The sequence below is a fragment of the Dendrobates tinctorius genome, unplaced genomic scaffold (genome assembly GCF_039654945.1).
Source record: "Dendrobates tinctorius isolate UK_male_01 unplaced genomic scaffold, ASM3965494v1 ptg000114l, whole genome shotgun sequence".
Classification (NCBI taxonomy): domain Eukaryota; kingdom Metazoa; phylum Chordata; class Amphibia; order Anura; family Dendrobatidae; genus Dendrobates; species Dendrobates tinctorius.
The window spans coordinates 15,151,004-15,178,693 of NW_027361782.1; the positions used below are offsets into that span (position 1 = coordinate 15,151,004).

A 27,690-nucleotide genomic window follows, 5' to 3' on the forward strand; every position below is an offset into this window, starting at 1 on the left:
TGCTTGGCTAATCCTCGCCATACATTTTCATTATTCCTTCTGAATCCGAGTGATTGATTTATCAGGTAAAGAGCCAAGAACTGCTCTTAAATGATGATATTTACAGCAGAGCGTGACGGATGGCGCAGAATATCAGAAATGTACATAGGTTATTATCGGCTGCGATTACCCGGAAATGTGGGATGCAGAACCGTGAACGCGTTACCTGAAGGAGATAGTATGGACAATGCCTGTATACGGCACATGACCTTATAGGATGAGGGTCCGCTGTGGACCTTATCCATTAGAATAAGCCCCTCCAATCATATAGGAAGTTGCAGTTAATATATGGGGATATTAGCTAATATTGGAGGGTCTTCATGGAATAATTATTAGATATCTGATATATAATCTAATAATTATTCCACGCTATGTTCCCCTTGTTCCAATACATGAATATTCGTTATTGTTGCCAGCACTCTATTCAGTGCATGTCAGGTTCTGTTACATGGTTTTATGGTGTATTTGTGACATTTAATAGACCTTTCTGATATTCTTAGGTGTGCACATCACTTGTGTATTTCTTTCTCCTTTTTCTTTGTTCCTTTTGCTACATGATGTAGCAATCTGCCGTATTTTACTGGCTGTGCACCCAATCTTCTTCTTTTGATCTCAGTTAAAGAAAGACCCTCCTCTATTAGATCAGGACCCACTCTGATCGAGAAATACCCTCTCTTTAGATAAGTAGCCCCACTATTAGCTCAGCGACCCCCCCAAGAACCGTCATTATTAGTTCAGAGTCCCTAATACTAGTCCAGGACCCCATCTATAAGAAAAACGCCCACTCAGTTACAAAAGACCCTCCTCGACCAGCTCAGGACTCTTATTAAACCCAGACTTTGTTTGCTCAGGGATCCCCTCTATGAGCACAGGGCTTGTCCTGATAGAGCAGGGTCTCCCTGTGTTACCTGTGTAAGAGCTCAGGACACTTTTCTGTTAGTCCTTTACCTTCTGCATTCGCTCACTATCAGGGATAGTTCACACGTCGCATACTCTAGATTTCTGACAGCCTGATTGGGGTATGAAGCCCCTCACTCACTTGGATATATGATGTCAGGAGATACTATGAGAATAAGGCCAGGATCAACACCCGGCACTGCCGCCGGCACTCAGGACCGGAGCTGCGGCTGTATGTATTTCTATGGAGCCGCATACTCTGGTCCGAGTGCCGGGTGTTGATCAGAGACTCGTGTAAGTTTTGTCACATCACACACGGTAGTGTGATCACGGCCTTACAATGAAACTGTGCCTTAAAGGGGATGTCCAGTGAACATAAGCCATCGCCTATCCACAGTGATCAACAGAACAGGGAACTTGTATCCCTCTAAGAATGGAGCGGCAGGGTGCACACTGGGCCAATACTCCTTTTATTCATTATGGGATTGAGAACAGCGCCCCCCGGAGCATAGAGAATGAATATAGCGTTGGTCGGCATGCACTCTGCACTTGGATTCGGCTGATCTGTGCACGTCCTATTAGTTGGATCCCTGCAATCAATAAGATATCACCCATCTTGGGGTTATTTTCAATGTGCAATCCCTTTAACCCTCATCAAATTCTGGACATGTGAACAAGGCCTAAGTTACCTGACAATCCTGATAACGAAACGATAAAAGAAGAACAATTCCACAGTGATCGCTCCATTGCCCGACATCCTAATCTAGAAGCCACCTTACACCAGAGGTCTCTACCTACAAAATCGCCTACCCCTACAAGTCATACAGAAAGTGACTGGTGTAAACGGAGGTTCTCAGCCCTGACAGTAAGTGACAGTCATTCAGGCCATAGGCAAACACAACACTTACCTTCTCAGAAGAAGGGACTAAACCATTGTGCTCATTAGCACAGTCACTGTCCGCTGTCCCTTTAAGACTGTGTCCTCCTAATAGTCACCATGAATATACATTGTATACTGAGCGCAGACAAATATACAAAATAACCATAATATTGATACAAAATGTAACAAATCAGTTTTGACTCCATCTTAAACTTCTCCCAGGCCCTAATTTTAAGGTATAATCATCCCGGGAGTACCAGAAGGTCCAGCAAGTCCTGCCGCTCTTTCAATGTAACATTTTCTGGACAGACATTCTGGTCTTTGTGGTGCCACGGACACCTCATCCACAGCAGTGGGTACTCACTAGATTCTGGGTCCGAGTTGCCGTCGCCCTCCGTTCTGCTGTTGGTGGACGATTGCTCGTAGTACTCCTCCTGGGCGAAGCCGAGGGCCAGAGGTTGGGACACGTTGGAGCCGCTGCTGGGCTCCTGATCCCCCAGGCCACCATCACTGCAGCTTTCCTGGGAGCCGTCAGGGAGATGGAACGTGACGCGACGCTGAGCCTAGAAGAAATGGAGAAAGGCACAGAGATCAGCGAAAGGGTCTAATGTAGGAGAAGAAGACAAGAGGTTGTACCAGCACACACTCCATCCTGAGGGGAGACATAAGGCCACACGGCCAGGAAACCAGAGGGACAGGCACCACTTCTGTATGATCACCCACTCCTGACTCTGGCATACAAATACTGATGGAAAATACTGACTGTGTGAACCTGGCCTAAGCAGGGGATCCTCATTTCTTCAGTGTACAGTGATTACAGTGAGGGTCTCTCCCGCCCGTCCTGTGTCACACAGATTATGGTGGTCTAGTCACTGTGCAATGCTTCATTTCCCCAGTGGTGGCACTGCAGGGAGACTCAGCACTTACAGATTACAGTGGATCACTCAGGGGCCCAGGATTAGATACCGCATTAGCTTATGTATAAGGAACATGTGGCACTGAAACTGGGGGGATGAGTGGTCATATGGGCCAGAAGAGGATCGGAGCGGCACTGAAACTGGGGGGATGAGAGTGGTCATATGGGCCAGAAGAGGATCGGAGCGGCACTGAAACTGGGGGGATGAGAGTGGTCATATGGGCCAGAAGAGGATCGGAGCGGCACTGAAACTGGGGGGATGAGAGTGGTCATATGGGCCAGAAGAGGATCGGAGCGGCACTGAAACTGGGGGGATGAGAGTGGTCATATGGGCCAGAAGAGGATCGGAGCGGCACTGAAACTGGGGGGATGAGAGTGGTCATATGGGCCAGAAGAGGATCGGAGCGGCACTGAAACTGGGGGGATGAGAGTGGTCATATGGGCCAGAAGAGGATCGGAGCGGCACTGAAACTGGGGGGATGAGAGTGGTCATATGGGCCTGAAGAGGATCAGAGCGGCACTGAAACTGGGGGGATGAGAGTGGTGATATGGGCCAGAAGAAGATCGGAGCAGCACTGAAACTGGGGGATCAGAGTGGCACTAAACCTGGGGAGATGAGAGTGGTCATATGGGCCAGAAGAGGATCGGAGCAGCACTGAAACTGGGGGATCAGAGTGGCACTAAACCTGGGGAGATGAGAGTGGTCATATGGGCCAGAAGAGGATCGGAGCAGCACTGAAACTGGGGGATCAGAGTGGCACTGAACCTGGGGAGATGAGAGTGGTCATATGGGCCAGAAGAAGATTGGAGCAGCACTGAAACTGGGGGGATGAGAGTGGTCATATGGGCCAGAAGAAGATTGGAGCAGCACTGAAACTGGGGGATGAGAGTGGTCATATGGGCCAGAAGAGGATTGGAGTAGCACTGAAACTGGGAGATTGGAGCAACACTGAATGAGGGGGGATTGGTGTGGCACTGAAACTGGGGAAGAAGGCAATCCTGAGTATGTGAAAACAACTGCTCTATGCACTTAACTAGAAGAGCTTGAAGAAAACTATACACATCGAGTGAACGGATGACTAATCCTGGAAAGATCAGACAATAATTATCCAATGTGAGAGACCACATTATCTCTGGGTCTATTTATCTCTAACACTTGTTCAGCTCCTGACAATGTTGCTACAAAGAAGTCTCCTCCTCGTCTATTCTCAGGAAATAAAACAACACAATAAATAATTCATGCAACTCATCATCCACAGAGTCAGCGAGTCACTGAATTCACAGCAAAAAGTGCTTAATGTATGTACACAGTGACTGCACCAGCAGAATAGTGAGTGCAGCTCTGGGGTATAATACAGGATGTAACTCAGGATCAGTAATGTAATGTATGTACACAGTGACTGCACCAGCAGAATAGTGAGGGCAGCTCTGGAGTATAATACAGGATGTAACTCAGGATCAGTAATGTATGTACACAGCGACTGCACCAGCAGAATAGTGAGTGCAGCTCTGGAGTATAATACAGGAGGTAACTCAGGATCAGTAATGTATGTACACAGTGACTGCACCAGCAGAATAGTGAGTGCAGCTCTGGGGTATAATACAGGATGTAACTCAGGATCAGTAATGTAATGTATGTACACAGTGACTGCACCAGCAGAATAGTGAGGGCAGCTCTGGAGTATAATACAGGATGTAACTCAGGATCAGTAATGTAATGTATGTACACAGTGACTGCACCAGCAGAAAAGTGAGTGCAGCTCTGGAGTATAATACAGGATGTAACTCAGGATCAGTAATGTAATGTATGTACACAGTGACTGCACCAGCAGTATAGTGAGTGCAGCTCTGGAGTATAATACAGGATGTAACTGAGGATCAGTAATGTAAGGTATGTACACAGTGACTGCACCAGCAGAATAGTGAGTGCAGCTCTGGAGTATAATACAGGATGTAACTGAGGATCAGTAATGTAATGTATGTACACAGTGACTGCACCAGCAGAATAGTGAGTGCAGCTCTGGGGTATAATACAGGATGTAACTCAGGATCAGTAATGTAATGTATGTACACAGTGACTGCACCAGCAGAATAGTGAGTGCAGCTCTGGGGTATAATACAGGATGTAACTGAGGATCAGTAATGTAATGTATGTACACAGTGACTGCACCAGCAGAATAGTGAGGGCAGCTCTGGAGTATAATACAGGATGTAACTCAGGATCAGTAATGTAATGTATGTACACAGTGACTGCACCAGCAGAAAAGTGAGAGCAGCGCTGGAGTATAATACAGGATGTAACTCAGGATCAGTAATGTAATGTATGTACACAGTGACTGCACCAGCAGAATAGTGAGTGCAGCTCTGGGGTATAATACAGGATGTAAGGCCGGTTTCACATTAGCGCTTTTTCAGCGCGCGCACGGCCGGGGGTAGCTCCGCCCCCGAGCCGGCTCTCTGCCCGGCGTGCCCGCCCCTTGCTTGTAGCGCCGCCTACTAGCGGACAGCGGCGCCTGCGATCGGCGCACTCTATCTTTAGCATAGGGTGCGCAGATCGTGCGCAGGCCGTGCGCTAGTTGCGCTTTGACCTGCGCTGCGCACTTTTGACGGTGCGCCGTGCGCGCCAAAATCCGAAAAGTTTGATTTTGGCGCGCACGGCGCACCGTCAAAAGTGCGCAGCACAGGTCAAAGCGCAACTAGCGCACGGCCTGCGCACGATCTGCGCACCCTATGCTAAAGATAGGGTGCGCCGATCGCAGGCGCCGCTGTCCGCTAGTAGGCGGCGCTACAAGCAAGGGGCGGGCACGCCGGGCAGAGAGCCGGCTCGGGGGCGGAGCTACCCCCGGCCGTGCGCGCGCTGAAAAAGCGCTAATGTGAAACCGGCCTAACTCAGGATCAGTAATGTAATGTATGTACACAGTGACTGCACCAGCAGAATAGTGAGGGCAGCTCTGGAGTATAATACAGGATGTAACTCAGGATCAGTAATGTAATGTATGTACACAGTGACTGCACCAGCAGAATAGTGAGGGCAGCTCTGGAGTATAATACAGGATGTAACTCAGGATCAGTAATGTAATGTATGTACACAGTGACTGCACCAGCAGAAAAGTGAGAGCAGCGCTGGAGTATAATACAGGATGTAACTTAGGATCAGTAATGTAATGTATGTACACAGTGACTGCACCAGCAGAATAGTGAGTGCAGCTCTGGAGTATAATACAGGATGTAACTCAGGATCAGTAAAGTAATGTATGTACACAGTGACTGCACCAGCAGAATAGTGAGAGCAGCTCTAGAGTATAATACAGGAGGTAACTCAGGATCAGTAATGTAATGTATGTACACAGTGACTGCACCAGCAGAATAGTGAGTGCAGCTCTGGAGTATAATACAGGATGTAACTCAGGATCAGTAATGTAATGTATGTACACAGTGACTGCACCAGCAGAATAGCGAGTGCAGCTCTGGAGTATAATACAGGAGGTAACTCAGGATCAGTAATGTAATGTATGTACACAGTGACTGCACCAGCAGAATAGTGAGTGCAGCTCTGGAGTATAATACAGGAGGTAACTCAGGATCAGTAATGTAATGTATGTACACAGTGACTGCACCAGCAGAATAGTGAGTGCAGCTCTGGAGTATAATACAGGATGTAACTCAGGATCAGTAATGTAATGTATGTACACAGTGACTGCACCAGCAGAATAGTGAGTGCAGCTCTGGAGTATAATACAGGAGGTAACTCAGGATCAGTGATGTATGTACACAGTGACTGCACTAGCAGAATAGTGAGTGCAGCTCTGGAGTATAATACAGGAGGTAACTCAGGATCAGTAATGTATGTACACAGTGACTGCACCAGCAGAATAGTGAGTGCAGCTCTGGAGTATAATACAGGATGTAACTCAGCATCAGTAATGTAATGTATGTACACAGTGACTGCACCAGCAGAATAGTGAGTGCAGCTCTGGAGTATAATACAGGATGTAACTCAGGATCAGTAATGTAATGTATGTACACAGTGACTGCACCAGCAGAATAGTGAGTGCAGCTCTGGAGTATAATACAGGAGGTAACTCAGGATCAGTGATGTATGTACACAGTGACTGCACTAGCAGAATAGTGAGTGCAGCTCTGGAGGATAATACAGGAGGTAACTCAGGATCAGTAATGTATGTACACAGTGACTGCACCAGCAGAATAGTGAGTGCAGCTCTGGAGTATAATACAGGATGTAACTCAGGATCAGTAATGTAATGTATGTACACAGTGACTGCACCAGCAGAATAGTGAGTGCAGCTCTGGAGTATAATACAGGATGTAACTCAGGATCAGTAATGTAATGTATGTACACAGTGATTGCACCAGCAGAATAGTGAGTGCAGCTCTGGAGTATAATACAGGATGTAATTCAGGATCAGTAATGTAATGCATGTACACAGTGATTGCAGTTGCAGAATAGTGAGTGCAGCTCTGGAGTATAATACAGGATGTAACTCGGGATCAGTAATGTAATGTATGTACACAGTGATTGCACTAGCAGAATAGTGAGTGCAGCTCTGGAATATAATGCAGGAGGTAACTCAGGATTAGTAATGTAATGTATGTACACAGTGACTGCACTAGCAGAATAGTGAGTGCAGCTCTGGAGTATAATACAGGATGTAACTCAGGATCATTAATGTAATGTATGTACACAGTGATTGCACCAGCAGAATAGTGAGTGCAGCTCTGGAGTATAATGCAGGAGGTAACTCAGGATCAGTAATGTAATGTATGTACACAGTGATTGCACCAGCAGAATTGTGAGTGCAGCTCTGGAGTATAATACAGGATGTAACTCAGGATCAGTAATGTAATTTATGTACACAGTGACTGCACTAGCAGAAAAGTGAGTGCAGCTCTGGAGTATAATACAGGATATAACTCAGGATCAGTAATGTAATTTATGTACACAGTGACTGCACCAGCAGAATAGTGAGTGCAGCTCTGGAGTATAATACAGGATGTAACTCAGGATCATTAATGTAATGTATGTACACAGTGATTGCACCAGCAGAATAGTGAGTGCAGCTTTGGAGTATAATACAGGATGTAACTCAGGATCAGTAATGTAATGTGTGTACACAGTGACTGCACCAGCAGAATAGGGAGTGCAGCTCTGGAGTATAATACAGGATGTAACTCAGGATTAGTAATGTAATTTATGTACACAGTGACCGCACTAGCAGAATAGTGAGTACAGTTCTTGAGTATGATACAGGATGTAACTCAGGATCAGTAATGTAATGTTTGTACACAGTGACTGCACCAGCAGAATAGTGAGTGTACCTCTGGAGTATAATGCAGGAGGTAACTCAGGATCAGTAATGTAATGTATGTACACAGTGACTGCACTAGCAGAATAGTGAGTGCAGCTCTGGAGTATAATACAGGATGTAACTCAGGATCATTAATGTAATGTATGTACACAGTGATTGCACCAGCAGAATAGTGAGTGCAGCTCTGGAGTATAATGCAGGAGGTAACTCAGGATCAGTAATGTAATGTATGTACACAGTGACTGCACTAGCAGAATAGTGAGTGCAGCTCTGGAGTATAATACAGGATGTAACTCAGGATCAGTAATATAATGTGTGTACACAGTGACTGCACCAGCAGAATAGTGAGTGCAGCTCTGGAGTATAATACAGGATGTAACTCAGGATCAGTAATGTAATTTATGTACACAGTGACTGCACCAGCAGAATAGTGAGTGCAGCTCTGGAGTATAATACAGGATGTAACTCAGGATCAGTAATGTAATTTATGTACACAGTGACCGCACTAGCAGAATAGTGAGTGCAGTTCTTGAGTATAATACAGGATGTAACTCAGGATCAGTAATGTAATGTATGTACACAGTGACTGCACTAGCAGAATAGTGAGTGCAGCTCTGGAGTATAATACAGGATGTAACTCAGGATCAGTAATGTAATTTATGTACACAGTGACTGCACTAGCAGAATAGTGAGTGCAGCTCTGGAGTATAATACAGGATGTAACTCAGCATCAGTAATGTGTGTACACAGCGACTGCACCAGCAGAATAGTGAGTGCAGCTCTGGAGTATAATACAGGAGGTAACTCAGGATCAGTAGCAGATATATAATGTAATGTATGGACACAGTGACTCCAGTGTAGATGGAATTTACAAATAAACTGTACTATGGTAAGTTTATATAAAAATGTTCATTTATTAATTTGTTTTTGTCACTGTTAGGACTTATGGCCTCAGAGCCATTTAAACATTAAAATGAAAATTAATTATTTAAAAAAATTCCTGAAGCATCATGATAAGTTTAGGTAAAAGCTTTCGGCCAGTGGAAGAAGAGCAATTTACAAAGAGGATTTACTCAGTAGGGATAGAGTGGAAATTAAAGGACAGAAAGGAGGAAAAAAAAGCTCTTTTTTCATTATTTCTATAGCAATGACTGATCAAAGCTTCAAGCAGTTGATCTTCAGAATTTTCTAGCAATAATTAGATAAGAGGAATATTGAAATCATATAAAATATTGTGTAATTAAGTAGCAGATTGCTAGGTGGATTTCATCATTTTATAAAAGATCAAAACGAGGGTTTGCAGGACTGCAGGATTGATGGTGGGCGATCGCCAGGAAGGTCCTGCAATAGCAGATCTGGGGAGCGGGATTCTTTTGAATCTCTGGTGATCAGTTCTGTTTATAGGTTGTAGTTCTGTTCACGTCCTGGAGCCCGAGACGCCCACGAGGCTCCACTGTGATACAACAAGAGGTGACATATATGTGTACAAGTCTCCAGACATGACAATTTGACTTCAGTTTGAGATTCATAAAAAACAACCAAGGAGCAATTGTTGTGCAATAGACAGTGGGTTGTAATACACAGGCTTCATCCGATGGCAATGGTGGAGAGCGGAGGAAACTCCAGTCCCGTCTGTCCAAGTATCGACCGTAACATGTAAGGAGTTTGGCAGAGGATGAAGCGCCAAAGGCAAAATCCATCAGGACAGGAGAGAGATTTGTGATGCTGATGTGATACAATTGTAACAAACCCTCAGCTCTGAGAAATATAAGGTCAAGACAACTTTTCTGCCTCTGGATGTAAGCAAGATTAGAAATAAACAATGTAATAATAATAATAATAATCATTTTATATAGCGCAATATATTTTGCAGCACTTTAAAATTAAAATGTAACCAAGCAGAGATCGTCCCACAAAATGAAGATGACATATGGATGGTAAAAAAACAATATGAAAATAATTCAAAAAAAGTCATTCCATCCTGAAGATTCAAAATAAGCCTCTGTTTAGGTGATTAAACCACACTATTAACCACTGAGCCTCTGCTCTAACCACTGACCTAACTGTTAGGCCGGAATCACATGTGCCTGAAAGTCGGACGAGTCTCGCACATCAATACCCGGCACTCGGGACCGGAGTGTGCGGCTACATGTCTTTCTATGCGGCCGCACGCTCCACTCCCGAGTCCCGGCGGCAGTGCCGGGTATTGGCGTGCCGCATGCACAGACATTCATCACTGGGCGGAATGATCTCCTATGGTGTAGCAACATACGACGGCTGGGTCCATAATTGTTGTATTTTCAGTTGCTGGTCACATTTACAAATCACATGGGACACACTTGCCATAAACCTCTTGCAACTCGCAACTTGTCGGCAACTTTTCAGTTCATTGGGAGCTGTGATCTAAGTCACTCGACAGAAAGTATTGAGAGACTTATCAGAGAATCGCTGCCATGCGTCACATATCACCGTGTAGCCCCATTCTCATCCAATATTGTTCTCGCTAATGTCGGTGTTAACCCTTGAGCTATTGTCTCAGAGGAACGGGATATTCTAGCACAGAGTCCATTATTGGGCCTGGACAAAGACCAACATGGAGACACAGATATTACAAAGATCTGGTAGGTACGACCTGAACAAAACCAGAAAAGACCTATAAATGAAAAAAGGAAAATGATCTATGAATTAAATGTTACATAATAATTACATAAAATATTCGGTATCACATGACTACAATGCAACAACTGAACATATCATCGAGAAAACAAATAACCGTGATTGGTTTTCTGATATTCTAACAGAAACTTCAGGAGTAACCGGCATTTTAATTTAATAAATCTCTAAGCAAATTTGTAATATTTTTAATCAGCGAAATCCGCTTTGTTCTCCTCCTGGACTGACCTAAATTCATGGGTATCTTCTGAATTCAGCGAAGACACATTTTCTGGTTTCTGAGACAGGAGATAGCAGATGGTGCTTTTAATATTCTATGATGAGGGGAGGAGCGAGACACAGACATCCTATTCCAACTTCTCCATAGAACTTTATGAGCACCAACTGCCATTTCCTATCTTAGTAAAGGGAGATTCTGTGTTCAGAAAAATCACATTTAACTTGAGATTTGAGAACGTTGAGAGTGAGAGATCAATTCAGGAGAATGTATCAGATTTCTCTGAAAAGATATATTCTTATAATAAAGATATATAAGTTTCTTCTTTTTACCTGTAGTATTGATTTAGGAGAAAAAAAAACTATTTCAACTATGATTACCCTTTAAATGTTACAAAAATGATGCACACAGATATCCATAGTCCAGCAAAGAGTTACAAACACCTAATAAGATGCCCTATACCGGCTGCAGACGACCGTACGTAGCGGCAGAATTTGTATTCATAGACCTCACCGTGTAACCATACTGAATGCTGCCGTGTCATAAACTCTTTTGATTAAAGCGTCTCCCTATCTTACGCTCGCACAAAGATAGACGCGCGTCCCGCCAACATTTTAGGGCGACGCACGATCTGTTCGTAATCAGGTTTTTTTTTTTCTCTTTGCCTGACAATTAAAATTTCATCTTTCATACTAATCATAAAAGACACAACATTAGAAAAGAGTAAAGAGGGAGTTTAATATGGAAGCCGTTAGGCAGCCGCAACCATTTCATTAGACTTCAGAAAGACGTTACCTTATGCTAAATACGTGTCAAATTGCCAGTTAAAAGAGCGTCTTTAAAGTAAAACGCACATAAAAGAGGCCGAGATGAGATGTGAATACATTACCAAGTGATGACAGACAGACACATTGTACCGCCACTTAGCGCCTGATATAACACCGCCGCCGTCTGGATGGATATGACAGATGACAATGGATGACATTATAATTTCTTAATTGCCATATGCATTATAGATTGTAGAGATCAAATCAGTGGAGAAGAAGGAGCTCAGCGATATACATGTGACTTCCACCATATTGAAGAAGACTTAAAGGAATTGTCCACCAGTGACCTCATTCTATAGTTTACATATAATTGTATGAGTAAGGGTAGGGTGCACTAACTGTCAACATATTCATGAACATATCGAGTATGAGGGTTCTGCATTATGTATAGGAAGGAATAAGGGAAATACCATAAGGAGGCAGCAAGCGGTGTGTGTCAGGATACCAAGATCCTAGACATTGCCCCTTGATCCCATGGTGGTAGAAGAGTGGGTAACAATACAGGGAGAAAATATAAAGCTGCACACTGGATTTTTTATAATGGTACATCTAGAAAACTGGAACTGCGTTACTGCCATAGAAGATTGGTTAAGTGCTATATTACGTACACGTGAAATTTTGAAAAATTGGAAATGCAAAATTTGCTATAGGAAAATTTAGAGTACAAAGAAGGTACTTAGCACATAGATTGGCCAATGTATATGAGCCCAACTGCACTGTCAATGCATACCTCATAGTTGGGTCCTGTCCTGATAAGACATGGACCCAACTGTCTTCTGTTTGTAGCAAACTCGTGACGTGCACTCCCACGCCCAATTCCAGCAGATTCAGGTGGTTTTAACTTGCTGGTTCCTTCCTGCCTCATATATTGAAGGTATTTTTAGTCCAGGAGAGGTGTATTATGAGGACAGGGACGCAATTATAAGGTACACGTTGACTTTGCAGGGTCTTGGAATACAAACTTATTACAGTCTTTGATTCCAACCACACAGGACTAAATCTTGTCAGGAGGATTTATGACTCACTACAGAATCTGGGGAACCTGCTCCAGAGACAGTGAGGGCACCAGGAACTTCTCCAGAGACAGTGAGAGCACCAGGAACCTGCTTCAGAGACAGTGAGGGCACCAAGAACCTGCTCCAAAGACAGTGAGGGCACCAGGAACCTGCTCCAAAGACAGTGAGGGCACTAGGAAATTCTCCAGAGACAGCGAGGTTACCAGGAACCTGCTCCAGAGACAGTGAGGGCACCAGGAACCTGCTCCAGAGACAGTGAGGGCACCAAGAACCTGCTCCAAAGAAAGTGAGGGCACCAGGAACCTGCTCCAGAGAAAGTGAAGGCACCAGGAACCTGTTCCAGAGACAGTGAGGGCACCAGGAACCTGCTCCAGAGACAGTGAGGGCACCAAGAACCTGCTCCAAAGACAGTGAGGGCATCAGGAACTTCTCCAGAGACAGTGAGGGCACCAAGAGCCTGCTCCAGAGAAAGTGAAGGCACCAGGAACCTGCTCCAGAGACAGGGAGGGCACCAGGAATCTGCTCCGAAAACAGTGAGGGCACCAGGAACCTGCTCAAAAGACAGTGTGGGTACCAGGAACCTGCTCCAGAGACAGTGAGGACACTAGGAACCTGCTCCAGAGACAGTGAGGACACCAGGAACCTGCTCAAGAGACAGTGAGGACACCAGGAACCTACTCCAAAGACAGTGAGGGCACCAGGAACCTGCTCCAGAGACAGTGAAGGCACCAGGAACCTGCTCCAGAGACAGTGAGGACACCAGGAACCTGCTCCAGAGACAGTGAGGGCACAAGGAACCTGCTCCAAAGACAGGGCACCAAAAACCTACTCCAGAGACAGTGAGGATACCAGAAACCTGCTCCAGAGACAGTGAGGACACCAGGAACTTGTTCCAGAGACAGTGAAGGCACCAGGAACCTGCTCCGAAAACAGCGAGGCACCAGGAACCTGCTCCAAAGACAGTGAGGGCACCAGGAACCTGCTCCAGAGACAGTGAGTACACCAGGAACCTGCTCCAGAGACAGAGAAGACACCAGGAACTTGTTCCAGAGACAGTGAGGGCACCAGGAGCCTGCTCCAGAGACAGTGAGGGCACCAGGAACCTGCTCCAAAGACAGTGAGGACACCAGGAACCTGCTCCAGAGACAGTGAGGACACCAGGAACCTGCTCCAGAGACAGTGAGGACACCAGGAACCTGCTCAAAAGACAGTGAGGGCACCAGGAACCTGCTCCAGAGACAGTGAGGACACCAGGAACCTGCTCCAAAGACTGTGAGGGCACCAGAAACCTGCTCCAGAGACAGTGAGGACACCAGGAACCTGCTGCAGAGACAGTGAAGACACCAGGAACTTGCTCCAGACACAGTGAGGGCACCAGGAACCTGCTCCGAAAACAGTGAGGGCACCAGGAACCTGCTCCAGAGACAGTGAGGGCACCAGGAACCTGCTCCAGAGACAGTGAGGACACCAGGAACCTGCTCCAGAGACAGTGAGGACACCAGGAACCTGCTCCAGAGACAGTGAGGACACCAGGAACCTGCTCAAAAGACAGTGAGGGCACAGGAACCTGCTCCAGAGACAGTGAAGGCACCAGGAACCTGCTCCAGAGACAGTGAGTGCACCAGGAACCTGTTCCAAAGACAGTGAGGGCACCAGGAACCTGCTCCAGAGACAGTGAGAGCACCAGGAACCTGCTCCAGAGACAGTGAGGACACCAGGAACTTGTTCCAGAGACAGTGAGGGCACCAGGAACCTGCTCCGAAAACAGTGAGGGCACCAGGAACCTGCTCCAAAGACAGTGAGGGCACCAGGAACCTGCTCCAGAAACAGTGAGGACACCAGGCACCTGCTCCAGTGACAGTGAGGGCACCAGGAACCTGCTCCAGAGACAGTGAGGGCACCAGGCCTCTGATTTTACTTGGAATATTTCGACTATAAAACTTTCACACTATTAATCTAATGCAATTAAGGATTCATTCTCTGAGTTCAGTTTGTTTTTTTAAATGTTCATTTATTATATCATGCCTCTTTTTTTGTTTGCGCATATATTTGTGTTTCTTCATAAACTTTGTTATACCAAGCCGGAGGAAGAGGCCTAAGAAATCTCGAAAGCTTGCCTTGTAACATCATTTATTTTATTTTGGTTTGCTATTAAAAGCATATACAGGTGCGTCTCACAAAATTAGAATATAATCAAAAAGTTAATTTATTTCAGTTCTTCAATACAAAAAGTCAAACTCATAGTATATAGTCATTACAAACAGAGTGATCTATTTCATGTGTTTATTTCTGACTAGCTGAAGAGCCCAACGCTGCCCGGGCATAGTAACTAACTACAGTTAGTTATAACAAATTGTGATGATTATATATATATAAAGATGAGTTTATAGCCCCGCCCACTCCATATAGCACATTCACTATAATATCCCACATTATCCCATCAACCAGAGCTATCGGACTACTACCCCTAATATCCCACATCGTCCCGTCAGCCAGAGCCACCGGACTACTACGACTAAATTACATTACTGATCCTGAGTTACAACCTGTATTACTCTCAAGAGCTGCACTCACTATTCTGCTGGTGCAGTCACTGTGTACATACATTACATTAATGATCCGGAGTTACATCCTGTATTATACTCCAGAGCTGCACTCACTATTCTGCTGGTGCAGTCACTGAGTACTCAGATTAGTTAGAAACACTCTATGATTTATAAAGTGGTTTGGTTTTCTAGTTTTATTTGATTGCTTCTTAATCATTAAAAAAAACTTTATTTTTATTTACCGCATATACTCGTGTATAAGCCGACCCATGTATAAGCTGACCCCCTAAATTTGCCACAAAAAACTGGGAAAACTTACTGACTCGTGTATAAGCCTAGGGTGGAAAATGCAGCAGCTACTGGTAAATTTCAAAAATGGATGCCAATAAAAGTAAAATTAATTGAGACATCAGTAGGTTAAATGTTTTTGAATATCCATATTGAATCAGAAGCCCCATATAATGCTCCATACAGTCCAAGATGGCCCCATAAGATGATCCATACAAAATACACCCCATATAATGCTGCACAAAGGTTAATAATGCCCCATATGCTGCCCTATAAAGGTCATGGCCCCATAAGATATTCCATAGATTATGCTCCCATACAATGCTCCATAGATTATGCCCCCATAAAATGCTCCATAGTTTATGCCCACTTATGTTGCTCCATAGTTTATGCCCCCACATGCTGCTCCATAGATTATGCTCTCATATGCTGCTTCATAGTTTATGCCCCCATATGCTGCTCCATAGATTATGCCACCATATGTTGCTCCATAGTTTATGCCCCCATATGCTGCTCCATAGATTACACCCCCATATGCTGCTCCATAATTATGCCCCCATATGCTGCTCCATAGTTGATGCCCCATATGCTGCTCCATAGTTTATGCCCCCATATATTGCTGCTGCTGTCGCTGCGAATAAAAAAAATTACATACTTACCTCTTGTCGCTGGGGGCCCGTTGCCGGTGTCCTGAGCAGGCGGTGACAGGTTCTGATGTCACCATTGGCTCAGGAACCCCGGCACTGGCGATATTTACCGATCCCCACTCCATGGCTGCTTGCCGCTCTGTCCTCTCCTCCGCGTCCTGTCAGTGACGTTCAGGCAGAGGGCGCGGTGTGCACTAACTACGTCTCCGTGCCCTCTGACCTGAACATCACAGACAGAAGACACAGAGGAGGAGAGGACAGAGCAGCGCGCAGCCATGGACCGGGGAGAGGTGAATGTAGCTTATACTTACCCCCTCCTGGCGCAGTCTCTGCAGCCCCCCTGCTTCTCCCGGTCTCAGGCTCCTTCCTTCAGCGGTCACATGGTACCGCTCATTAAAGTCATAAATATGCGCATATTCATGACTTTAATGAGCGGTACCATGTGACCGCTGAAGAAAGGAGCCTGAGACCGGGAGAAGCAGGGGGGTTGCAGAGACCGTGGGAGGAGGGGGTAAGCATGACCTGACACCCCCGCTCCCCTCCTCCACCCCTCAGGCATATGATTTGCGTATAAGCCGAGAGGGGGACTTTCAGCCCATTCGGCTTATATGCGAGTATCTATTGTATATTACTGCTTACTTTTGTTGGGTGATACACTCTTGGTGTTCTGACCGAATCCGTTTCACACATGGCGGTTTATTTATATCTATTTTACATAGGATCTCTTTCCAGTACTCATGCAGTGTGTTACAATGTATCAGTGCAGGTCATTCTCCTCTGTTGTGTGGCTTCCCTGGTCTTACAATGAGGGTGGTCCCATAATAACACTAGGTTCAGGAATTGGGGGTATAAGGAAGATGTGTCCGGGCAGGATGGATGGTCGGTCTGGACAATCGCTGAAGCACGCACCACATTAGCATCACTCAGCCCATTATCCAACACTGTGACCTCTTAATAATGACTCAAGAAGACAAATCAGGGACTACAATTTATAGAGATCATCATTTAAAGGGGAAGTGCTTCTTAATATTTAATCAAAGATTTCCTGGAAAGATGTGATTTATCCAAGGTCATAAAGACCTGAGAAGAAAATTTATACCGAGGTCAGTGGGACGTATCTCATGGAGGTGAATGCGCTTAACCCTCGTGTCATCTCATCTTTCCTAGAGAGAGATATAAAGTATTTATAGCCTCAGTCCACATTATTACCAATCAGTGACCCAGAGATGGCAGCGTCTGTGACCCAGATACTGAGGGAGGTCCCAGAGTAACGGCTCCGAGCCTCAGATAATTCTACACAAATAGCTACTCTTATGTAATATAATCCTAAATGAAGAAATCAAGAAGGTTTGGGACCCAGGAGAGGGAGGGAAGGGGAGCAAGAGGGATTCAAGGAAAAAATAGTGTGGAAACAGTGGTATCAGTTATAGCATGTGGCCCCAATGCAAAGTCTCCACCAGGCCCCCAACTCTCAAGTATTGTATTAGTATTGAATTACTAGTAAGGGACAAATGGACCATTTGGGCCCTTTAGACTCCAGGGCCTGGGAGCGGGTGCAACCCCTGCACCTATTCTAGTTACACCCCTGTGTGCAATCTTCTTAGACAGTGGAAAAATATGTCCAGAAGAGAATCTTAATAATATTCACACAGTAGAGATACCTTTAATTACCGTAACTGTGTAACTGCAAGACAATGTAAATGTCCATCCATCCATCATCTGTCCATCATCTAGTCTGTAACCTGTTATCTACTGATCTATTATCTTTCTATTATGTATCATCTATCTATTATCTCTCTATTATCTATCTATTAATCACCTACCTATCCATCAATTCAACCATCATCTAGTCTATTATCTACTCATCTATTATCTTTCTATCATTTAATTATTTTACTTATTTATTTTACTCATTTATATAGCGCCATTAATTCCACAGCACTTTACAGACATTATTGTATCATCTATTATCTTTCTATTATTTATCTATTATCTATCTATTATCTATGTATCATCTCTTATCTATCTATGATATATTTATTAATCTTATCTATCTATTATCTATGTATCATCTAGTATCTCTTTAATAAATATATCATAGATAGATAATAATCTGCCGTCTATCTATTATCCATCCTTTTCACAGGACAACAATGACTCATAAAGCAGAGCTATGTATAGATCTTCCCCGATCGGCCAGGGCCGGGCTGTGACCTACTGATGAGCGGATATAGACGTGGATCCCAGGAATGCTATGTTCCCTCCACAATACAGCCCCAGTTTATCGCCTCCGTATCGCCACACACAATAAAGCCCTTGAAGAAGCAGAATGAAGAAACATCTATCGTGTCACAAATCGCTCTCCTTCTTCCCTGTCATCCACCACAGCTCAGTCTCAGAGTCCATTTGTTCGCAGGCCGCTTTTGATAAGCTTTATATTTGAGTCGTATAAATGTTCCTCCAGCATCTTGGAGCCCAGCGAGAGGCCTCTGATGGCATCTGGCCATATTCAGGCCTCCACTTCCCACTGATCCCTTCAAGACGTTCAGAGACCATAGTCAGCAATTAATTTGTCCCAACGACACACGAGAAGCGAAGCTCGCATTCATTCCTTCCTCTACCCGCTGCTTTCACTTGGTCAGCCAAGAAAAAAAAGTAAAAGAAATCCAAAGTTGCAAGTGGTATTATATAAAAAGCTATTGACATATGTATTGTTGCCGAAAGCATCATTCGCCGCCCGGTACGGGGGTCACACAATCCTTTATCGTGCGGCCCACATACCCTCTGCTGAGCGAATCCCTCCAGAATAGGCAGCAGTAACGTTCCATCTGCTACATAAATTCTTACAAAATTACCCTCACTAATTAGCCAGATTTTATGCTAAATAACACATTTAATTGATTTCCACGGATGTTAGCCCAGCAAAACTGCAACAAAACAAAGGGCGCTTTATTACCTTGTGCTCTTACATTATTATTAGACGGATTTGTTTTTGTTTTTTTTTGCCTTTGTCTCTTCTTAAGTCGGCGAATGCGACGATTAGAAATGGGAAATAAAACCTTATGGAGATTGCACTTGTTTAATTGGTGTAATTCAGAATATACAGGCACTCGGAAGAATGAAGCATTTAGGGGATTTCACTCATGCAACTTAAAGAGGAATCGACTGTAAAACTGGAAAATTGTATCACCATGAATCATAAAATACTGGCGGCAGATTGGCCTATTTCATAGACACTTTACAGGACATATATCCAAGTATCTTTGGCTAGAAATAGTTTTTACAATTGGGCATTATTAATAATTTTGCACCATTTGGCTTTTATATGGTATTTTTCACATGCACATTTTGTTAGCTACTGAATGAGTTTACTAAGAGTCTGTCAGTGAGCTCATTCTGAAGGTCAGTTACTAACTCTTGTGTCTGTCTTTTTCTGAACTCCTCTGTGCAGATTATTAACCACATCACAGCTGAGCTGTACTTTGATGTGGTCAGTAAAGTTGAGTATAATGATTTGCATGACCCTGATCTAGCAGTCACCTTGGGGTCCGTGGCTGATGGACTATTGCCCCTCCAAACCTCCTCCTCCCTGTCAGTATTCTGTGCTACTCTTTTGATGTTTCAGCCCATCATGACTTCTTCCCTCGTATAACTGAAACAACAATATCACACCGGTAAGTAAGGAGCCACGGATGCCGACAGGTGGGGGCGGTTCACAAACTACCGAAGTGGTCGGTGAACCAGAATCCTGTGAATATTTTTGCTCAATCATTATGATCTTAAAAAACTGAGACAAGGTCTAAAAAAGAGCTGCAAACATATCCATAAGAACAAGCTCACTGATGGATTCTCAGTTAACTCATTCTCCGGCAATCAATGTGTATTGAAGGAAAGAGTCTATAAAATCCAAACTGTGCCACATTTCTAAATAAATACATGATTTAAGTCAAAATACCTGCACCCAAAGCTTTCCACGTGTTGATTACTCTTTTTATTTAGTTTAAAAAATGGACCCATAATGATCCAAATATATATTCATATATATACTGCTCAAAAAAAAAATAAAGGGAACACATTCTAGTACATTGTGTTGGTTAAGTGTTCCCTTTATTTTTTTGAGCAGCATATATATATATATATATATATATATATACAGTATATGTATATGTATATATATATATATATATATATATATATATATATATAGTGATGCAGTGAGCTCTGTTACAGTTAGGGGGCACTGTATGGGCTCCCCAGGACATGCATGCAGGCGGTTCCTTTATTGTTGTGCGGAAATAGTGACCGGCAGGGTTGTAAATGGCCGATATGTATCACAGGGGTGGGTGGCCCTGTGATGGAAGCCTGGGCGTGTTTTACTCAGCAGATCTACTGCTGAGGGTTTCTGCTTTACATTGGGAGTCTTCCAGGTGACTTGGAGAGATGGGTGGGTCCAGTCACCTACATATCCACCCAAGAGCATGTGTCTGAAGACCCAAGATAAAGTCTGTGTGTGTGGCTGTGTGTAAAAGGACCTGCAGTGAGGTCATGACCATGTGATCTATACCTCACCTGTGGGTGTGGTTACGAACCATATAATGTGATGGAGGTCTGGTCACATGGGGAGAGTGTGTGCACCTGAATGGAGAGTGTCTAAGGTCCTGGAAGGTCTATGTGTTGGAAGGTCCCAGGGGGGATGGACTTCCTGAAGAGCACATGTGAGGCCTTGGACCTGGAGGCCTGTGTGTTGGACGGTCCCAGGGGGGATGGACTTCCTGAATAGCGCATGGAGAGGTCCTGTATGCAGAGTCTGTCACGGCATTGCATTAGGAAAGCTAACATTTCTTCTGTGGATCTGGACTGTCGGGAGTGCCCTGGTTACAAGGACAGAGATCCCAGTAAGGCAGCTTCCCCCAGGAGAGAGGACTGACAGGAGTCAGTGTGCGAAGCAGGAGCTCCTGTAAGGCAACTTCACAGACTGCTGGTGCTTGTGATGTTCCATGGATGTTACTGACCTGTTCAGTGTGCGGTCTCCCACGGCAACTGGTCAGAAAGAAGCCCGGCGTGTTTAGAGACTGCGTAAATCCGGGTTCTAAGAAGCGTTATGAACTTTGTGGTAAGCCTGTGAACTGTAACATGGCCTACAGCGGTTTATGATGTCGGAATAAGCTGAAATAGACTGTTTATGTGCAAAACCGTGCCTGTCTACGTTTACCCTGTTACCGAGCGAGTGTCCCCCAACACACACAGTAAGCAGTGCATTACAATATACACATACACGGTTTTACCTACCTGACCCTGTAGTAGTAGATAAACCCTCAGGTAGAAAATCATAGCTGTTATATACAGGTATATAGAGGAATACATAGCAATGGACATGGAGTAAATCAGATTGTGCTGATATAATAGATAATATAGAATATATACAAGAGTGAAAAGCAAAACAACCATCTAATAAATGGAGTTATAATTTAGTCATTGCGTTTTTATCGCTGCTTTTTTCGTCTCTCTGAATCTGTGGTACCATGAGACTCCCCTTATGGGATGGGTTTGACCATTCTGGGATGGAAATGCTCTGGATAAAAATGATGTTTTCCTAGGAAAGCTTTGGAGAATGAGAGCAGTGAAAGACCTTGAAAAGACCCTAGAAAGGAAAGGGAATTAAATTTATTTTTAAAATTGCAATTCTACTCCTCACCACACGGAGTGCCGTTACTTAAGACGCATCATAAAAGATAGAGCGCTATAGGAAATAGAGCAAAGCAAATCCTAGTGGTAGAAATATGGAGACCAGAGATGTGAATCTGCCTCTCTACAAAGCAGAAATGCCAGCAGGTGACAACCCCAGGTCTCCTTATCCCCTTTCTTCTGTTGTCAGTAACATCCTGTAGGTGATATCAGTCTTTCCCACCATGACTTCTCTGCCCCCTGCGGTAGATGCAGTTTGCAGCCTGCATGAGACATGCAAGATGCTGCTGCACGGAGCACAATCTGTAGCCTCTCCTGGGCCTTTCCCTGTATCATTACTCTGGCATCTGACGGAGGTGGTCCGGTCTACGCAAAGCATCATGGGACTTGTAGTTAGCAGAATATTTCCTGCAGAAAATGATTTCTACAATCCAGAAGTGGAAAGTAGCTGGAGTCACTTCTTTTGATTGTGATTTTAAGCAAGAGGGTAAAAATAAGATCCCGATAATAAAGTGAACTGGAGTAGGAGGCGTTAGTAATAATTTAATATATCTGCATAAATGTAAAGACAAGTATGTAGGTGAAGCACTTCCACGCTGCTGTCCTGGGTCTACCATATTTATAGTCTGCTTTATAAGTTGAAAGTGAAGCACCCCTCTAAGCCCCACCCACAGCCTGACACGGGGAGGAGCCTAAGCTCTAGCATCTACATAGCGACATGTGGAATCAGAAACCATTCACCCTGCAAAATCTGGGATACTTGAGTTTTTGATTTTTCTTTTTTCCCTCTCGGAGTCTCGGCTTTTACTTCAAATGACTCAATAATTGATTACTCCGCGGTGACACGACGCACAAATCATTCTTATTCAATCTATTAAGGCAGAGAAGTCTGGTACCTACAGAGACATCAAGCTGGTAACAGCGGCGTCGGGAGCCGCAGCATTCACACTGCCGCTCATTAACAAACCTATTTAAATCTCTGCAATTAGGAAAGCGGGATCGGTAAAAGGTTCAGTTCAGGAAAGCGACAGGGAAACGAAAGACGAGAGAGAACAGAGAGTTCAACCGCAGACGAGCTCATTCAGAGGAAATATCCCGACTCCATGACAACTTTCTTCCCAGCTCCTGAAAATATTATTTATATTCCCACTTGAGTAGTCAGGTGCTGACAACCACCGACATAAGCTGCCCCTCTGCGGGGGAACCAAACACAAAGCACAAATATTTTGCAAATTTATCTTTTCAATAGTTTTCAGATTTGAAAATGAAACGTTCTGCAACTTATTAACATATATCTCAGCATTTTCCAGATCAGCGCTCCCTGTCAGTGAATAGAACCATGTTCTGCCTCCTGTAGAAGCTGCACCTTCACGCGGCCCTATGTGAGCCCATGCGGCACTCACCACCCATAGAGGGTAGGAGGAGGAGAGATACACATTTGCTACTACTGTATGTAATGCACAGAAATAAACAGACACATTGTAACAAATCCTCAGCTATAAAAGAGCTCTGAAGGTGAACTATGAATACGCTGACAATAAGCAGGTCATTCTAAGTTAGTGATAAACCGTAATGAAAGTATTTTGAAAAAAGTCAAAAATTGTCTTTTTTCTGTCTTTGCCCATTTTTGCAACTTTTTTTCGAGCAAAAAGTCAGTCGAACATTTTGCAAAATTGCACAAAAATTTATCAAAACATTTCTTGCTTGGAAAAAAATTACTCCCAGGGTGCACATTTGAGGCAAACTTTACAACTGGCAAATGATGAATTGCCGAAAACATTTGGAAGCCATAAACCAAGTCCACAGAGATGAACTTCATAAAAACATCAGGTGACACATAACATAACCTTCCAAAAATGTGCAAATTGAAAGAAAATAAATTGCAAAACACCAAAAACACAACAAAATGCAGAAATGCAAAAATGAATAAGGGATGGGACCAGGGAACCATACATACAGGAGGGACCAGGGAGCCATACATACAGGAGGGGGAGCCACAACAGAACAGGGAGAGCCACACGTACCAGGACAGGGATGGGGGGAGCCACACATACCAGGACAGAAAGGGGAGAGCCACACATACCAGGACAGGGATGGGGGAGCCACACATACAAGGACAGGGATGGGGGGAGCCACACATACCAGGACAGGGCCGGGGGGAGCCACATACCAGGACAGGGACGGAGGGAGCTGCACATACCAGGACAGGGACGGGGGGAGCTGCACATACCAGGACAGGGATGGGGGAGCTGCACATACCAGGACAGGATGGAGGGAGCCACACATAGCAGGACAGGGATGGGGGGAGCCACACATAGCAGGAGAGGGACAGGGGGAACCACACATAGCAGGACAGGGACGGGGGGAGCCACACATAGCAGGATAGGGACTGGGGGAGCCACACATACCAGGACGGGCGGGAGGAGTCACATACCAGGACAGGGACTGGGGAGTGTTATGAATGAGTCACCGTAGGAGGCAAAAGAAGAAATACAAGCTAAGTCCAGAAAACCAGAGAAGTTGGCAACTATCAGATTGCAGACCCCTGGACCTATCAACACAACTAGCAGTAGCCGTGGGGGTTCCTACGATGCCCTAGACCCCTCGATCACAGCCGGAGAAATACATAGGCCTAAAGAAAGAAAGGGGAAATCTAAACTGCCCCAGAGCAGACCCCAAAGCAATAGGCAGCCCCCAACATATAATGACGGTGAAGCAAGATGAAAATACAAACACAGACAGAAAGATAGACTGAGCAAAGACGGGGCCCCAAAACTACCTAGATAGGAGAGGACAGGAAGGCTGCTGTCTGCAATCTGCCAAAACCCTATCAAAGACATAAGCCAACCAGCTGATATGAAAAAGGCCCTGAAGCAGCTAGGCTTCAAAAACTGAATCAGCACTCAAGTATTTTCAGAAGACAGAGCTAAATGAATTCAGCACACCCCAGCAGGGAATGGCAGAAATCCAGAAAAACAAAGCAAAAACAAAGTCAAAGCACAAAAGCAAAAGGCCGAGCAGCAAACTTAGCTTTGGAGGAGCAGGAATTCAGACTGGTCTCCAAGGATCCCACAGAGAAATCACCCACAGGGCAGAAGGGCGTCGGCAGCATTATATCCAGTCCGTAACTCCACTCAGCCAGTCACAATCATCAGCCTCAGGTGTTTGACAATCAGGCTCACTACCTTTCTTTACCAGAAGAGGGAGTTCCTCGGGCCTCAGTAATGAAGGGGAAAATGAACTCACAACAGTACCTCCCCCTTGAGGAGGGGTCACCGAACCCTCAACTATGCCACCAGGGCGATCAGGGTGAGCCCGATGAAAGGCACGCACCAATCGTTTGGCATGAATATCAGAGGCGGAGACCCAGGAATTATCCTCCTGACCATAACCCTTCCACTTAACCAAATACTGGAGTCTCCATCTAGCCAGACGGGAATCCAGTACTTTCTCTACCTCATACTCCATGTTACCTTCAACCAATACAGGGTCTGGAGGTGCCACCCCCGGAACAACAGGTTCAACAAACCTCTTCAACAAAGACACATTATGGATTTTAAATGTGACAGGAAGAGCCAAACGAAAAGAGACCGGATTAATAATCTCCACAATCTTGTAAGGTCCAATAAATCTAGGCTTAAACTTAGGAGAAGCCACCTTCATAGCAATATTTTTTGATGATAACCACACCATATCACCAACCTTAAACTGGGGACCAATGGTCCTATGTCGGTTGGAAAACCGCTGGGCCTTCTCCTGGGAGAGAGATAACTTATCCACCACTTGGTCCCAGATCTGGTGCATTCTCTCCCCCACAGTGTCAACACCTGGGCAGGCAGAGGGCTCCACCTGCCCTGAAGAAAATCGAGGATGAAACCCAAAGTTACAAAAAAAAGTGACATCAAAGTGGCAGAACTAGCTCTATTACTCAAAGCAAATTCGGCCAAGGGCAAAAATGAAACCCAATCATCCTGATCAGCAGAAATAAAACATCTCAAATATGACTCCAAGGTCTGGTTTGTTCTCTCTGTCTGCCCATTGGTCTGAGGGTGAAAAGCAGAGGAGAAGGACAACTGAATTCCCAGCCTGGAACAGAAAGTTCTCCAAAATCTAGACACAAACTGCACTCCTCTGTCAGATACAATGTTCTCAGGAATCCCGTGCAAACGAACCACCTGTTGTAAAAACAGGGGCACCAACTCAGAGGAAGACGGCAACTTAGGGAGTGGTACAAGATGAACCATCTTAGAGAACCTATCACAAATCACCCAAATAACAGTCATCCTCTGAGAGACAGGCATATCAGAGATGAAATCCATTGAAATATGGGTCCATGGCCTCTTGGGGACAGGCAAAGGCATCAACAACCTACTAGAGCGAGAACACGATTTAGACCGGGAGCACGTCCCACAGGACTGCACAAAATTCCTGACATCACGAGACAAGGAGGGCCACCAAAAAAACCGACTCACCAGATCTCTAGTACCAAAAATACCTGGATGACCAGCCAAAGCAGAGCAATGAACTTCAGACATCACTCTCTTCTTCCACTGGTCAGGAACATACAACTTTCCACTGGGACAACGCTCAGGTTTGTCCTCCTGGAACTCTTCCAGAGCACGTCTCAAATCGGGCGAGATGGCAGAAAGAACTACCCCTTCGCCTAAGATGGTAGCAGGCTTGGTCACCACAGGAGAATCGGCAAGGAAGCTCCTAGAGAGGGCGTCTGCCTTGACATTCTTTGTTCCAGGAAGAAAAGAAACCACAAAATCAAAACATGTAAAAAACAAGGCCCACCTAGCCTGTCTAGGGTTCAAGCGCTTAGCCGACTCTAGGTAAATCAAATTCTTGTGGTCAGTGAGGACCATGACTTGATGCTTAGCTCCTTCCAACCAATGTCTCCACTCAAATGCCCATTTCATGGCCAACAGTTCCTTATTCCTCACATCATAGTTACGTTCAGATGGAGAGAACTTTCGGGAAAAGAAAGCACAGGGATTCATTTTAGATGTTACAGGATCCTTTTGGGACAAAACAGCTCCTGCACCAATCTCAGAAGCATCCACATCTACCTGGAATGGAAGTGAGACATCAGGTTGCCGCAAAACCGGGGCGGAGGTGAATCTTCGCTTCAACTCCTGAAAGGAAGAAACAGCCTCCGGAGACCAATTTAACACATCAGCACCCTTTTTAGTCAAATCAGTCAATGGCTTGGCAATACTAGAAAATTTTGCTATAAATTTCCGATAAAAATTAGCAAAACCCAAAAACTTCTGGAGGGCCTTCAAAGAAGTGGGCTGAACCCAATCGTGAATGGCCTGTACCTTGGCCGGGTCCATTTCAATAGTTGACGGGGACAAAATAAATCCCAAAAAAGAAATCCTCTGTACTCCAAAAAGGCATTTAGATCCCTTGACATACATGGAATTCTCCCTCAAGATCCGGAACACAGTCCGAATATGTTCCACATGAGAATCCCAATCCTTGGAGAAGGTCAAAATATCATCCAGATAGATAATCAAAAATTTATCGACAAAATCTCGGAAAATATCGTTCATGAAGCACTGGAAGACAGAAGGGGCATTAGTGAGCCCAAAAGGCATCACCAGGTACTCAAAATGTCCCTCCGGAGTATTAAACGCCGTCTTCCATTCATCCCCATGCTTAATGCGAATAAGATTATACGCCCCCCTGAGGTCAAGCTTGGTAAACCAGCAAGCACATTTAACTCT

At 44.8% G+C, this 27,690-nt stretch overlaps 1 protein-coding gene across 2 annotated transcripts in view; it reads right to left on the minus strand.

Annotated features, from left to right (window-relative positions):
- LOC141101061 (protocadherin-11 X-linked-like) overlaps positions 1-27,690 on the minus strand; it is a 1,762,603-nt gene that overhangs the window by 520,325 nt on the left and 1,214,588 nt on the right. For both annotated transcript variants that reach the window (XM_073589871.1, XM_073589870.1), the window contains exon 5: positions 2,181-2,379. In XM_073589871.1, coding sequence (XP_073445972.1) covers positions 2,181-2,379 — 199 coding nt within the window. The remainder of the gene's footprint in view (positions 1-2,180; positions 2,380-27,690) is intronic.